The 16,549-nt window shown below is 38.2% G+C and overlaps 1 protein-coding gene across 7 annotated transcripts in view; it reads right to left on the bottom strand.

Moving 5' to 3' along the window:
• The window catches only part of GLS (glutaminase), a 368,780-nt gene that overhangs the window by 237,213 nt on the left and 115,018 nt on the right, over positions 1-16,549 (bottom strand). For all 7 annotated transcript variants that reach the window (XM_075180013.1, XM_075180012.1, XM_075180008.1 and 4 more), the window contains exons 10-12: positions 13,555-13,731; positions 10,507-10,638; positions 7,466-7,558 (exon numbers count right to left, since the gene is read on the bottom strand). In XM_075180013.1, coding sequence (XP_075036114.1) covers positions 7,466-7,558; positions 10,507-10,638; positions 13,555-13,731 — 402 coding nt within the window. The remainder of the gene's footprint in view (positions 1-7,465; positions 7,559-10,506; positions 10,639-13,554; positions 13,732-16,549) is intronic.

The raw sequence follows: 16,549 nt of genomic DNA, 5'->3' as shown, positions 1-16,549 counted from the left end.
AACATGGTTTGTCCAGGAGAAAATGTGTTTTTGCCTTACTTTACTTAATGACTCAGGCCCTAGATGTCCACACACCTGTATATAATGACTTTTAAGTAAAGTTCCATGTGGTATAAGGATAACTGATTTTATCCAGCTCTCTAACTAAGGGGGCTATTCAATTTTAATTAAATCCATGCGAGGTGCCTATGGAACAGTCGGCGGACACCTCACGCATATTTTAATTTCTTTTTCTTTTTTTTACAGAAAAAAAGCTAATTTTTGCTTGCACCCCATAGAGGTGCAAGCAATACTAAGAATTATTTTTTACTGTTATAACGGAGGAACATCACGGCCAATTAAATTCCCACTTAAGAGACAAAATAATTTGAACTCCAGAAGAATATGCCAGAATTCTGAGCAGTAAGGCCCACAGGCCCAGATGTGACCCTGGATGAACTACACAGATTTAAAAATTATTGCCTTGTCATTATTTTAAACCACTCCTTTCTCTGTACTCTGATTAAAACCAAGACATTTTAGATTGTATTCAGGATTGAAACAAGTTAACATATATGTTTTGCACATGCGTCTATTTTTATATTAAACCTTTTATATTTTTTTAATGTTCTTGGTTCTGCTGGTTTGAAATTCAATTATTGCTTTACTGCTTGCAATGTCCTTGTTTTTAATATTGACCATTTGCTAAACAAATGTTTCTTTATGTCAGTTACTGTGTATGTTCTTACCATAAGTGAAAAATTGGGTTTTAAAACACAACATAACTATATTATCATCAAGTTAAGTGGTAATTTTTGGTAGGTGCAGAGTACTTTGTTTACATGCATTGTTCTGCTCACATTTATCAATTTCCAGTAATGAGCCCTGGAAAAGGTTTCCAAATGTTTGGTAGTGTGCAAAAGGCCTCAACATTATCATACTTTATATGGGTTTCTCTCCCATGTTGGTAAATTTATTTATTTTTACCTTACCTCGTATGCTTGAGCTAATGATGCTCCTGCTGTCCCACCATCTCACAGTCCCTATCCACCAACTCCCCTTCTATCACCATACCCCTCTCTTTATATTTATTGAAGTCATCAGAGCTACATTTTTGTGTAGAATTACAAAACATCATAGATTCTGTGTTCTGATGTCAAGATTGCATCAATTTTTATTTCTGACATTTTTGTATTTGTGATAATTTGTCTGCTCAATAAATAGATTTATTTTATTATTTACTGTATAATTGTTCCTTGCAGAGGAAAATGTACAGTGAGTGGACAGAAAATAAAACTGACACACCAATATAAAGTCAGTTAGTAGGGTAAATTGTAAGTGCTGGGGAATGGAGTCTAGCAATGTCTGTAGTTTTGCAGAAGTGATGTAGCAGCTGCAGCCTTCTTTCACATAAAATAAATTTAACGGACACTTGGTTGATGGGAATCGCAGCCTCAAGCATTATTTTAAAACATTTTATAAATCCTCAATTGGGTTTAGATCCGATGACTGAAAAGTCCCTTACATATGGAAAACATCAGTGTGAACTATTGGGCAGCCACATGCTCTGCTTATGAGGGGATTGTCATCCTGGGAGACATCTATCCCATCAGTAAAGAAATGCTGCAACATGGTGTGAATATTATCACTCAGTGCCATTAAGTAGCAATTAGCATTGATGATTACTTCTAAAAGAATGACTGTATCCAAACCATGTCAGGAAGATGCACCCCACAAAATTAACCACTAGGAGCCTGTGCTCTTTGCACCACTGAACTCAAACATGTGAATTAATGCTAGGTGAGATGAGCATTGTTGCACTGCAATCAGACTATGATATCTTGCTTTGTGGAAACAAGGTCAGCCCATTTTTGATGAAACTAGCTGCATGAACCAATTGTTGAAATTTGCAGCCAATTAATCTGCAGTTGTTCGCCCGTTTTGCCTTTCCCTTGCAATTAATGCACAGACACAATCCTCCTGGAATATGCGACACCCTCTGTTCACCTTTACTAACAATGTTTTACCTTGGAGTTCAATGCGGACATCACCTTAGACATTATTGCTCATGAAACATTAGCAAATTGAATGGTTTTGGACACTGAAGTTCCTGTCAATTACTTTCAGGGAAATCATTTGTGTTAAAGTGTTACCAAACCTGAAATAAAAGTTCAAAATAGAATACTTGCATATTATATAAAAAAAAGTGAATGTAGTTACCAAATTTAATAGAAAACAACTTGCATTTCAGGCCTACCTGCCAACTGTGCCTAATTTCAAGGTACAGTTGCAGAACGTTTTTTTAAATCTCGGTAATGATTTTTAAAGGTGCCACAGGAAGAGAGCAATGTGCAGCACTCAATATCACATTAAAGGCTGAATTAGAAGCGGCAGCGCACTATTTTGCATCACATTAAGTGCGACAGTGAAATGGGTCAGCGGAGCAGCCAGCTTACGAGTCCAGGGGAGTGGATATACTGGAGTTTAAGATCACAGCAAGGGGATGAGTACTGATGGCCATTACCCCTACTACTTGGCATCTGGTGGATCATTACTACATCTAATGTGACACTTACCGGACATTATTGCTACGGATGGCTACTTTAATGGGCATTACTGTTACAGATGAACATCTTACTAGGCATTACTTTTACTGATGGGCATTTCCTTACTTTTACTGATATTATTTCAAACAATGGGCATCTTATATTTTCCCTTGCTGCATACAAAAACACTGCTTACATTTAATCATTTTGTAACTCTACATTTTGTAACTTTACTATGTGACTCAGGTTTAGTGTTTAACACTGTTTTAGCACAGCTAAACACTGTCGCCAGAACAGCTATTAAATGGTTAAATTGGTACTAAACAATGAAAATGTCACAAATGCAAATTTTCATCTTTGAAACTTTGAACAATGTTGAACCTACTTGAAAACTACCCAAAGCCAAAAACAGAAGTGTGTTCTGGAAAGAAGCAGGTTGTGGACATGGACCTCCCCCTAACTCTTCCAAATAAATACCCACCAATCACATCATCACACACACTGATGTAAACACACATCAGTGCAACCCTCCACTCCGTCTGCATACACATGACCACTCCCAATGCTGTGTCTCAACCACCCACCAAAACTGTCCTTTCCGCTTGTCGAAGTCAGATAATTGGATGAAGTAAATCAAATTGATTAATGTTGTTTTGCCGTGCGATAGCGATTAGTACACCATGTGCTATGACGCAATCGCACAGATAAATAACGCACACATACACTCACATACACACATTCTCTTATAAATAGTTCACCTTAAAATAGGTCCAACACACAGTCGTTTATAGTCAGATTTAGTAGGATTTATGTTTAAATATAATAATGTTAAAAGCACTTTATTGAGATCTAAGGTTCAGGATACAGGAAACATATAATGTTTGGTATCATTCTAATACCCTATTTATCCTCAGAGATCCGTTCTAATCGGCTAAGAGATTGTATCCTGAGTATGCGAGTTATGGATGATAGGGAATTAATGATTGGAATGGTATTGTGTTTGTAATGTAAATAGACCAGTTTGAACAAGCTTTTCGGCGGGAAGACACGATGCAGCTGTTGGAGCGCTGACCCCCACCCTTGGAGGGCATCGTTTGACCTGACCTATGTCCTGCATTATACCAGACTGTACTGAAACCTGAACCAATGGAAACATGCCAAGCCATCTCTATTGTTTTCAATGTAACACCAACTGTATATAAACTGAGCTCTGGGACCATCATTCAGTCTTCTTGACCACAGACTTCAGGATTGAATGACTGTATTCTGGTTCCAGGGCGCTGCGTATGTAATCGGCTGTAATTTTTTTTACTGAATCGTTACTTGTTGCATTATGCTATATTTTGCAATTGCGTTGGAACCACACAAATCGCAGCGGACAATGTTTATTGGTAAGCGATAAAATAACTTTAATACACTTCTCTAGCCCCATTCAGATGGCTGTAGCATATACACTTGGTCAAGAGTGCATAGCACATACTAAAAACAAACACTGGCAGTGTGGGGGATGGTAATAGTGTTTTCTATTCTCAAAAGAGTGCAGAATAGGACGTGGCCATGAAACTACATGGAGCGTGATGGAGAGCCATGGGTCCAAAATTAAGGCGACATGACACGCCATGATGGGGATACAGGCTAGCATGATAGGCAGTCATGTTGAGGCTTCTTACCATGTTAGTGGCATGTTGGGGGATAATAACAAACCATGGCTTCATTGACATTATAAAGCGTTTATATGCTCTATAAAACTAAAACCTCTTACTTACCAATGCTAGTCATGTATTATGAAGCAATGTGAAATTTATGACTGTTGAATCTATACAGATATTGTGATTTGGGGAGATATTTTCATTTCTCTATCTAGTTTTCTATGTTAGCATATTCTTTTAACAATCAGTTTATTATTATTATTTTCACTCCAGAAATGCATATGTATATATATTGCAGTAAGACTAAATTAACTAATAAAGCCCCCAAATATCAGATGTTGTCAATTGACATAAGCTAGATAGACAATGTAAATATAGAATGCATAGGTATTCAACCTTTCTTCAGAAAGAGTATACTTCAGTTTCTTCAATGAGACATAGTTCTCACTTTCGACAGTCATCACTGTGAACATTTAAAGCTGCTATGCTCAACATAAAACTGTCAGTCACCAACAAATTGGATAGGTCATAAGTTTTAATGTGACATAATGGAACACAAATTACAATGGTCAACGCAACAAATTACTGATCTATTAATACACATGACAGTGTACAATTAACCTTGTTTTGATGGTCCAAGAGGGAGAAGCAGAGCTAAAATCTGCATGCAGATTGTGGTTTGTTTTAAGTAATGCAGGTTAGAATATTACCTAGGTAGGCAACACTGTCCTTTTTTCAACTATCACAATATTTTGAATTCCTAATTTAGATCAAACAAGGTTGGGAACTAATAGGAGAATATTTCCCCAGCATATAGTATGAAATGATTTTTAAAGGAAAATATAGACCTGTCATTGGCATGTTCAGATATAGAAAGCAAAATTGATGTGTGTTTATATCTAAATACACAATTGCAAATGGAATTTATAGGCATTCCCTACTTATTTGGTATACAAATGTACAAGTCCCTAGCTAATTTAGACTAATAGAATACTGTTAAGTACTGTTGGACTTCTTGTTGTAGTCCATTATTTCAATAAAGCTGCCAAATACTACACCAGTTAAATTCCTTTGCAAATTACAACCTTCACACAGTTGCTATAGAGAATCAGGAGCTCAACTCTTATGATGGTACCTTGACCATTTGGTAAAAAAAAAACTGCTCATAATACCATAAACAATGATGCATATAAGCTTATTTCATGTTTGCAGAGCTACAAAGTGAAATAAAAATGAAATAAATAGCTGTATAAAGAAGTTTCAAGAGAGAAACTATTAATGTAATAACATACAATGAAGAATATGGTAATATTAGCGTCAATGTGTTTAGCTTCTGTCTCCAAGGCTTCCCATTCTATACACTATGGTGGTTGATGAGTCTTCATTAGGTTCTGGTGAAACTTTTTTCCATACTGTATCTTTTAGAGCAAGCTCCTGCTGCAGATGTTCATAATCCAGAGGTCCATAGGAAACATGGTTCTTCAAGTAACATACATAATTCATTAGTGAAGTTCACAAATTAGAAAGACTACAAAAAATCTAATGTTGCTGCACGAGCACACATTAGTTAGATCAAAAAAGCATGAGCTGGGTTACTGGAGTGCTAGTGCCTTGCATAAATGTCAAGCAAATAATACATGCAACAGGTGCCTGAGCAGTGCACACCTTAAAGTCATCTTGAAAGAAATATAACCACAACCATATCAGCCCAAACTATTTTTTTCATTGTTTTGATATGACCCTAGTTTATCATTTCACAGACTCTGTATATGTCTTAATTTAAAATACATAATTAGAAACTACTGTCCTACTTACATGATTAACAATATTATTTAAATGTGCACAATTTCACACTTGTATTTGAAACGATTTATAAAAAAAATTGCAAAAAAGCTGTTCATGGTAACTTTGACACTGTAAAATGGCTGTTTTGGGATTTTCATTAAGGGAACTATTATATATTGGGATTAAGATACAAAGCGTAACACATCTATATATGCGTAATTGCACCTTGTTTTATGGGTCAGAGCAGATACAAGTCACCCTCCACTGACTGCATTCATGATCCATCTGTGCATCCAGCATGCATGATCATTATGGTTTTGAAGGTTGTTCTCACACCATATACAAATGAAAATAATAATAAATATAACACTAAACATGTCCTACTATCGCACTTGTCTGTTCTCCAAATGCACAGGTAATTTTATATCACTGAAGCTTCACTTAATTCCTGCAAGTAAGAGGACATCAGTACTACATTTATTAAAAGAGTTTATATTTTTAAATCCATTGGTTTATATAAGCATATACATGTGCATTGTGCTATACTCGTGGCATACTTATGCCTAGCAAGGGACTACTGAAATCACTGGAGAATGCAGATTTCTCCACCTCAGATGTAGGTTGATTTTGATCACCTGAAAAGTCCTATAAAACCATGAACACTTATAATATAAATGAAATCTCCATTCCCTCCAAATCATCCTGCAAAACCTAATGTATGTGTATCTAGCACTTAGTGAGGTATATGACGAGCCAATTAAAAACACTCATATCTGTTTATCATCCCATGTCAAGGTTACATTATTTGCATTTTGCCACTCAAATCCATGTCCAGTTGTGTTCAAATAGGTGCATGGTCCTCAATAAACTTCTGTGACAGTACTAAAATGTCTAGTGCCATGCAAAGCCATTTTGTAAATGACTCTTAGTAATAAGATTTAAAAGGCTTTCCAATGCTTAACAAATTCTAACATTTAAAAATGTATAGGTATGGGATCTCTTATCTGGAAATCTATTATCCAGGAAGTATTGAAAACGAGAAAGAACATTTTCTGCTGCTGGCAAAGGATGTCATATACACAGACATGATCAAAAAGCACTACCTTCTACAGTCACTGTGAGGAACACCGCTAAGCAGCAAAGATGAGAGAACCAAGGGCAGTGTGGGAAATGCAGTATTTTTAAAATTTCATTTAGCAGATTATAAGCATGATGCACCAAATTTTCTAAAAAAACAAACAAACCCTTATGCAGAAAACTCCCTAAAAGACTAATCATTCCAAATTACCAAATTATAGATCCCACACCTGTACTGCTCAGTGTTAAAGACCATTCATAAGCATTTCAGGAAGAAATTATATTTAAAGTATAGCTGTATTTAGAGGTCTGGCTTAATATATTTTATTTTCAGATTCTGAGTAAAATATGCTTCAGAGTGTTTAACAAAAGACTAAGTCAGCAGACATGAATAGGTTTAAATGTGAAATATGGAAAAGCTGATCTTACCCGTTGATCACCTCCTTCTCTACGTGGATCAAGTTTCTTTGCAAAATGCCTTAGGTTGTCATAATTATGAAAATTGCAGAGAGATACCAAATCCTATAAACAGAGACAAAATTGATTAAATATTTTTTCCCCCCAATTAATAGAAGAGGCAGTTTCTGGATCATGGATCTCTACACATGGTATACATCAATTATCAATGCAATTGGAGTTTAAGGAGATTGTAAGAACAAAAATGTATGATTACCTCACACACATTAAAATTTTTAATGTATAGCTGTACATTCAGATCATTTAAAAGACTGTGTAAAATTATGCAATTGCAACACATTCTACAATTCGATAGTATACAAACTCATTGGATCATTTCATGGAATCCAATCCAAGGACAGTAACCCACACAAAATGCAATCCAATCATATTAGAATTTTGATCGAACTGTACATATATTGTAATTGTATGTAGAGGATATGCAATACAATTTGAACATAAATATGAGATTTGTTCTTATGAAATTCTTGTGAATTTATTATTTTTTCTTACTCGGTAAACAATCAAAAAATGTGTTGCAATCGTTTGAGTCAATAAGTCATGACATCTCCAAGCAGTACCTTCTTACCCCACTGCCTCCCCCTCCCTGCCCACTCTGTCCCCCTTCCCACCCTCCTCTGCGGCTATCTCCTTTTTCCCCTCCCCACTTGCTAGCTCACCTTCCTTCTCTTCAGTATCTGCAAATTAAATCTATACCCTTCTCTCCTTCTCACCCCCCTCCACTTGCCCACAGGACCTTATCCCCTCCCACCTTCTCCGCTCCCTCTCTCTTGAGGCCTGCTCCCACCTCCTCAAACTATCCCTCTCCTCTGGAATCTTCCCCATCTTTTTTAAACATGCTCTTGTCTCCCCCATACTCAAGAAACCATCCATGATCCCGCCTCTGTCTCTAATTACCGCCTTATATCGCTTCTTCCTTTTGCATCAAAACTCATTGAACAAGTTGTCTACAACCGTCTCACCTTCTTTCTCTCTTCTCACTCACTCCTTGACCGGCTCCAATCCGGTTTTCACCCCTCTACTCCACTGAAACTGCCCTCACTAGGGTCACTATTGACCTCCTCCTCGTTAAATCCAAAATACACTACTCCCTTCTTATCCTTCCTGACCTCTCTGCTGCCTTCAATACCGTTGACCACAAATTCCTTTTGCAAACTCTCAATTCTATCGGCCTCTCTAACACTGTCCTCTCATGGTTTTCCTCTTACCTCACCAACCGTCCCTTCTCAGTCTCTGCACATGACTCCACATCCCCCCCTCTTCCCGTACCTGTTGGCGTCCCTCAAGGTTCCGTTCTTGGCCTCCTGTTGTTCCCCTTCTACACCTCCTCCCTAGGTGTCCTCATCCGCTCCTTTGGCCTCCAGTACTACCTCTATGCTGATGACACCCAAATCTATCTTTCATCCCCTGACCTCTCCCCTTCCCTTATGTCTTGTGTCTCCTGCTCTCTCTCGGCCATCTCATCTTGGATGTCCCAACGCTTCCTTAAACTCAATATTTACAAGACTGAACTTATCGTTTTCGCCCCTTCCAGGACTCTCCCACCTCCCCCCTCTCTATTTCTGTTAATAACACTACCCTCGTTTCAGTCCCTCAAGTCCGATGCCTTGGGGTCATCCTTGATTCTTCCCTCTCCTTCAAACATCACATTTTGTCCCTCTCAAAATCCTGCTACTTCCACCTTCGGATCCAAGATATGCCCCTTTTCTCACCACAGAAAACCCTTGTCCACTTGCTTGCAATCTCTCGCCTTGACTACTGTAACCTTATCTCTGTCCTACCTGATTCTCACCTTGACCTTCTTAAGTCTATCCTTGATGCTGCTGTCCATCTCATTTTTCTCTCCCGAAGCTCTATCTCTGCTGTCTCTCTCCAACAGTCACTACATTGGCTCCCCATGGCCTACAGAATTAAATTTAAACTCGTCACCCTCACCTTTAAATCTCTTAATCAATCCTCCCCTCCCTACATCTCCAATCTCATCTCTACCTACACTCCTAGTCACCCTCTCCGCTCTGCCTCTGACCGCCCCCTCACTACTTCACTGATCACCTCTTCCCACTCCCGTCTCCAGAACTTTGCCCAGGCTGCTCCCCTGCTGTGGAACGATTTTCCACATTCCATCAGGTAAGCATCTACTCTCAAAGGCTTCAAAGCATACCCTTAAGACTCATTTCTTTATTCATGTCTATCAGTCCTCCTCCTAACTCCCTTGTCCCGGGTCTCTCCCCCAGTTAGTACCACCCTATTTGTGTCTCCCCCTTTCCTTTAGGATGTAAGCTCTCAGGAGCAGAGCCCTCTTTCCTTGTGTGCTCCTTCTACTATTATATCACCTCTGTACCTCTTGGCCTGCTTCCGTAGCCCTGTTTTCTTAAGGTTCGGCCTACTTATCGCTGATTTCTACCATCACTTTCACTCATTGTCCCAGAAATAATTTGATTTGCATTAGCATGTTATGTGTGTGTATTTATAGATTTTTGTTCTTCATATTTTGTTCTTTATATATCATGTTGTGTCATGGGTCACTGTTTTCTCTATATGTCATGTAAATTAAAGATAATAATAATAATTATAATACCATCCTTAAAATGTGCTGAAAGACGGATCAACATGCTATATAATAAACATGTTAATGTGTGCAAGGTAACATACACTTTCATAACACAGTTTCGTCAAATTCTGAAAAAATAAATTGCCGTTCAACGCAAACAATTCCATCAGAAACATGAAGATCGTTAAGCCATTTGTTTTAGTAATAACAGATAATAATTCAGCTGGTATGAGTACTTTATAAAAGTGTTGGGTGCTCTACACATTATTAACAGACAATCTCCACATTTGGTAGGGATTAGCCAGCAAAACATTTGAAAAAAAAAAAAGCCATAGCTGCAGTGGGTGGCAAGTGATTGGGTGATCGGACATGAACGACCACCTAAATCACCTTTAAATACAATGATAGGCTGTTAATGTTGAAAAACTGTATTTTTGCTCACCTGACAAAACTGAATACCACGGACACTATTTCCCAATTTATCCAATGGAGGAGACCAGAACATCATGCCCATGACATTAGGGACTACCAAAAGTATACCTCCTGAAACCCCAGACTTTGCTGGGAGGCCAACCTATGAGAGACCAGAGCAAAAGTCTAAATTCAAAGCATAATATACAATTTGAAATGTTTGATATTTATACTTTACAGTGACTAAAGCCTTAATACATTTTCATAGTTTACATTTTTATAGGGTGTGTAAAAACAAAGATAAAGACACACAACAAATTAGCATTGTTCACATCACGTGGTGTATTATAGTTTGTTACTTGAAATGCAGCAGTGTCACCCGAAATAGCTTGTGAAATATAAAACTGAATTTTTTTGAACATATCAAAACATTAAGGTGTGAAGACAGACACAGTAATGAAGATGGTGATCATTAAAAAAAACTGTAAATTCTGATATATATTCTACTTAAAAATGAGAATGGGGAGGAAAGTTAGAACCTGTTAAGCATGCACAATAATGTGCAGCAAAATATATATTCATTCAGTGGGCTATATGCACTGAAAGCTTACATTGTAAAGAAAATATTACTATATGTTATAAAAAGAGCTAGTACTGTGAGAGGGGGGGAACAAATTGTGTAATTGCCTGGGGTTTTTGTTTTTAAATACTTAAAAAGAAACAAATCAAAATCCTCAGTAAACACTCCCTCTTTCTTCCATACAGTCATCACCCAGTTGCATCTGTTCTGTTCTCTGTGCTACATGGAACTCCAATTGGCTGCTGGAGTTCAGTGCAGGACAGATTACAGCACTACCAGCCAATAGGCTCATCGTCCTGTGATCGGTGCTAAGAGGAAGAAAGAGCTTGGTGCAAGGGTGGGTAGGTCAATTCCTTCCCAGCATCCTCTGACACCCTCTCTTCATTTGATCCCACAATTGAAGAGGAAGTTTCTACTCTCTTCTCATCTTCCTACACTAGTTCCGGAACTCTCGATCCCATATCCTCACAAATTGGTAGGTCCATGTCTCGTATGTTCAATCCACCTCTAACTAAAATCTGTAATCTCTTTCTCTCTACTTGTATCTTCCCATCACTAATCAAGCACACAGTGATTACTCCTATTTTAAAAAAAAAAATTCTGACCCAAACTCTCCCAAATTATCGTCCCATCTCTCAGCTCCCATGCCTCTTCAAGCTTCTCGAGAGAATGGGAAACTAATAAGCTCCTTTTGATTTCAGTATCATCTCTATGCGGATGATAAAGAAATTTATCTATCCTCTCCTGATCTCTCAGCATCTGTGTTGGCCCGCATTACTGACTGTCTTTCTGCCATTTCATTTTGGATGTCCTCTCGCCAACTCAAACTCATTCTTTGAAAAACGGAATTAAGAAGCTTCCTGCTTGACATTTCTATTTCTGTTCACAACGTGACCATAAATCCCACCCTGCAAGCTCGCTGTCTAGGTGTAATCCTTCACTTACAACTATCCTTTGTTCCCCACATCAACTCTATATACACATCATGCTGCATACATCTAAAAAACATTTTCAGAATACGTACATATCTAACACAAGACACCACAAAAACTTTATTTCATACACTCATCATCTCCTGCATCGACTATTGCAATTACTTCCTTACTGATCTACCCAAAATTAGACTTGAGCCCCTGCAATCTGCTTTGCAAGAAATGGCTAGATTGATTTTCCTTCCAAATCGTTTTTTTCCTCTGCTGAGTCACTCTGTCAGTCGCTACATTGGTTGCATGTTTTTCAATATAAAATTCTTCTACTAACATACAAGGCCATCAGCAAAATTGCACCAACATACATTTCCTCACTTGTCTCAAAATATCTCCCAGCTCGACACCTCCGTTCTGCACAAGATCTTCCACTTTCCTCTCTTCCTCCAATTCTTTGTTACATGACTTTTTCTGGCTGCACCCACTCTATCGAATTCCATTCCCTCTAGTCTTCAAACCTTCAAGCCTTCTCTGAAAACCCACTTATTCAGACAAGCTTATAATATTCCTCAACCACCCTCACAACCTCACTAGGCTACCCTATAACCACCCTCTACACAGCTAACAAAACAACAACCCCTTTGACCAACACAGTTGTGTGACTGAGCATACAGCCCATTAAATACTTTGTAACCTTTGCATTCTAGCTGGACAAATATTCAATATGATGGAGCACTTACCCTTGTGTATCAAACCATTGTTCTTTAGACTGTAAGCTTGTGAGCAGGGTTGTCTTACCTCTCTGTATGTATTACCTAGTATTGTTTTATTACGGTTGTAAATAAATGATGATGATGATAGTCAACAAAAAAAATGCAGGTCCATATTATTTGGTGCCAATTGTAAGCTATACTTGGCATCTGGCATGGCTCTGCACATTGAACAGAGCACCAGACATAGGTCTAATACTCTTGGCAACAGGGTATATATGTCTCTGCACATCAGTCATCCTGCCTGGTATCACTCTGCACATTACCTTTTGGACCAAATATGGCTTGGCACATAAGTCTTGGCACAAGGTATGGCTTGGATTGTTACACTTGGCACCAGATATGGCATTACATGAGGTACCAGATATGATTTAACTTTACATAGCTGCCACCAGATACAGGATACAGCTCAGCACAATATACTTAGGACCAGTCTTGACTCAGTATATGCCATAGTCTAACTGTTGGAGCTGGCACCACAATTTTTTAAACCTGCTCTGATAGCTAGGTTATTAAATAACTTTTATTGAAGCAATATCTCTATAGTAAACTGCAGCTTAGAAGGGGCATAGTAAAATGTAATTCAATGGGGGCCATACATGCATATGTATGTACATGAGGCATGTAAAAGTGCATTGGTCAAGCAGTCACCGTAATGGGGTCCTCACCATGATTTCTGCCCAAGGTGACAATTTGTTTAAAGGCAGGATTGGTTATAACAATATGCATTGTATCATTATAGTAATAAAAAAAAAATTTCTAAAAAAATGTGCAATATATGTTTACTTGTAAGAGTCTCTTACATGAAAAGCGAACTGCCCTGAGAAGTCATACATCCCACAGGAATGCATTAAACTTAACGTGTTCCTCACTGCTTCTGGGCTCAACACTCTTTCACCCGTTATTGGACAGAAGCCGCCATTAGCCAATGTTGCTGCCATTACACTTGCAGATTCACAAGTCACTTCAATAGAACACAACTGAACAGAAGAAAAACAAACAATTAGACTATATGAAGAAAATGTGTGGAAAAAGCAATATTGGATTTAATGTGAAACTATTGGATATAACCAAAACTATAAATTCAGGTATCACAACAAACATAAGATCAATACATGTTGACAATGAAAATAGCAGTTTACTTATTTATAAATTATAAAAAAAATACCAGCACATCCTAATAAATGGAGAGCAGCTAATGTGACAGAAGGCTAAAAGCAATGTATACACCATTATAATAAGGAAGGCAATCTATAACTAATCATTTATCGAGTATTGTTGGTCAATATGACCATATGAAACAGGACCCATACACAGATAACAGAAAAGAACAGATCACAATTACAGATAATTGCTTAATTACTATGGGTAGCTTTCATTTCCCCCCCCAGTGTTTTACCAAGGAATGACTATCTCTGCTTTTAAATAATCTTAGCAGCAGGACTTTTGAATAATACTGTTTTAACAACTGAGCATTGCATCGACTCCAAAAGTGATACTCTTTTTGTTTTTAACTGTGGACTTGGCCACCACGAGAAACTGTCTGGTGGCCTTTGTAAGGATGATGGCATAATTCAAAGAAGTCTTTGTCATTCTGTCTTCTTATAAGCTTCACTGGAGCTGCCACATGCGCCACTGTATGACTCATAAGGGAATAAAAACATCCTCAACAACCAAAGCCCCCTCCTTATTATGCAGAGTCTACAATTAAACTGTTAGGGACTGAATCTTGATACACCTTTCCTCTGACAATGACACTTTGTTCTGTATGGTGTCTATCTCGACTCCAAGGAACGGCATGTGCTGTGATGAGATGATATGACTTTTATTTCCACCTCCAGGGGGTAAATGTATCCATCTGCAGTTTTTGCAAGTCGACGATATTCGGCAACTTTTCAGGACAAATTTAAAACTGCAATGTCTTTAAAGGCAAAACTATGTTGTTGCAGCCCAAGATTGACTCCTCTTTTCCTAAATCCAACATCCGACTGACTAACATCTTGGTAAAAAGGTTCTTGCAAACATCACCAGCCCGAAGGGCAGGCTGGTGAGGTGTTCACCTAGGACCCAAAACCTGAGGAATTGTCTGTGAAGAACTACAATATGGATATGAAAAATAGGCACCCTGAAGGTCACAGGGTGGGAGAAAGTCTGTCTTGTCATTGGCCGTGAGGCCAGAAATTGCCTGGTACCAAAAAACCTATTTAGTCAATTTCAGACCTGTGCAAAAAAGGCTATGATGACTTTTTGAGAAGGAAAAGTCTGGAAAAGATGTCTGTACCTTTTTAACATGCTTATTATTGATTGCATACTGTTTTACAAGGTTACAAATTCTATTCTGCTTGACAAAGCTCTGGACTGTATAAGAAGTTCCCTTTGTGATAATGATGAATTGATAAATGTGCCCATTTCTTACAGATAGTATGCAGAAGCTTGCAGACAACACACGCAGAAGTCAGCATTTCAGGCAAATATGTTATGCCTTCCATCATCAAGTAATTAACCATTAAAACGACTTTTCCTCTCATACTATTTTGAGCACGTTATCTGTGATGGAGTAGGCCAATCTCTCTACATGCTAGGCAAATTAGCCTGCTACTGGTGTTAATGGGGGATGATCCTGACAATACTTATTGTGCCATGTTCTGATTTCACTTAATGTCTATGGGCCCCCAAGGACTGTATGAATGTAGTAGGCATATGCTGACCTAGAACATTCCACATCTCTGAAGCACGGTGTTAAGTGCGTATTGTCGCTAACCAATAACAATTGTCGAACCTCGATTTGTGTTTCCAACGCACAAAGATTTATTCGCAATAAGTAGAATAATATGCTCAAGCGAAGTAATAATAAATACAGCCGTTACTTATCGCAGGCGCTCTGGATCCAGTGCAGTCATTCAATCCTGAAGTCTGGGGACAAGATGTCTGAACACTGGATGTGAAGCTGCTGCTTATATACACAATGAAATACAGTAATACAATGAAGATGGTATAGCTTGCATCTATTGGTCCAGGTCTCAGGAAGGTCCAAGGGGTTGTCAATCATTGGCTAGTTCATCCTAAGGAATCCAAAGGAGGGGGTCACCTCTCCAGGGGGTATGCTCGGCTCTTCCAGCCAAGATTCCTTAGTCTTAAGTAGTTCATAATTCCCTATTATTCATAACTTGTGTATGTACTCTGCGATTTCCTCGCAGAGTGAACCAAACAGTAGGATATGTAACGAGGTTCATTATGATACCACTCATGATGTGATTCCTTCAACCTGTTCTGTGTATTTCACTAATATGCATGTAACTCTGATATAACATATAAATACTACTATATTTCGACATAACTGACTATGTGTTGCAACTACCATTAATGTGTACTATTTTATAAGTATGCGTGTTTGTGCGAATGTATGGTAAAAGACCAAGTACTGTTGCTGCCACGTGTAGTAGCTGCGTACGCCCTTCCACGCCGTAGCGTGCCCTTGTACGTCGTAGCGTACCGTACGCATCTTTTCAGACAAAGACAACCAAGTTTGCTCGACTTTAATTGAAATGACTTTATCCAATTTGCTGACTTCGACAACGGATAAGACAAGGAAGAAAACTGTGGCCTCCTACCTTATGATAGCCAGTGAATCTATAAGTATCCAATTTGTCACCTACAAAGCAGGGATTGGCTAGACTTATTACACAAACACATCTATCTATCTATCTATCTATATATATATATATCTATCTATATATATCTATCTATATATATATATATATATATATATACACACAAAAAGATATATGCTGTGGTGCT

The sequence above is a fragment of the Mixophyes fleayi genome, chromosome 7 (genome assembly GCF_038048845.1).
Source record: "Mixophyes fleayi isolate aMixFle1 chromosome 7, aMixFle1.hap1, whole genome shotgun sequence".
In the NCBI taxonomy this organism is placed as follows: domain Eukaryota; kingdom Metazoa; phylum Chordata; class Amphibia; order Anura; family Limnodynastidae; genus Mixophyes; species Mixophyes fleayi.
Note: the sequence above shows the minus strand (reverse complement) of the source record. Positions and strands in the feature narration are given on the sequence as shown.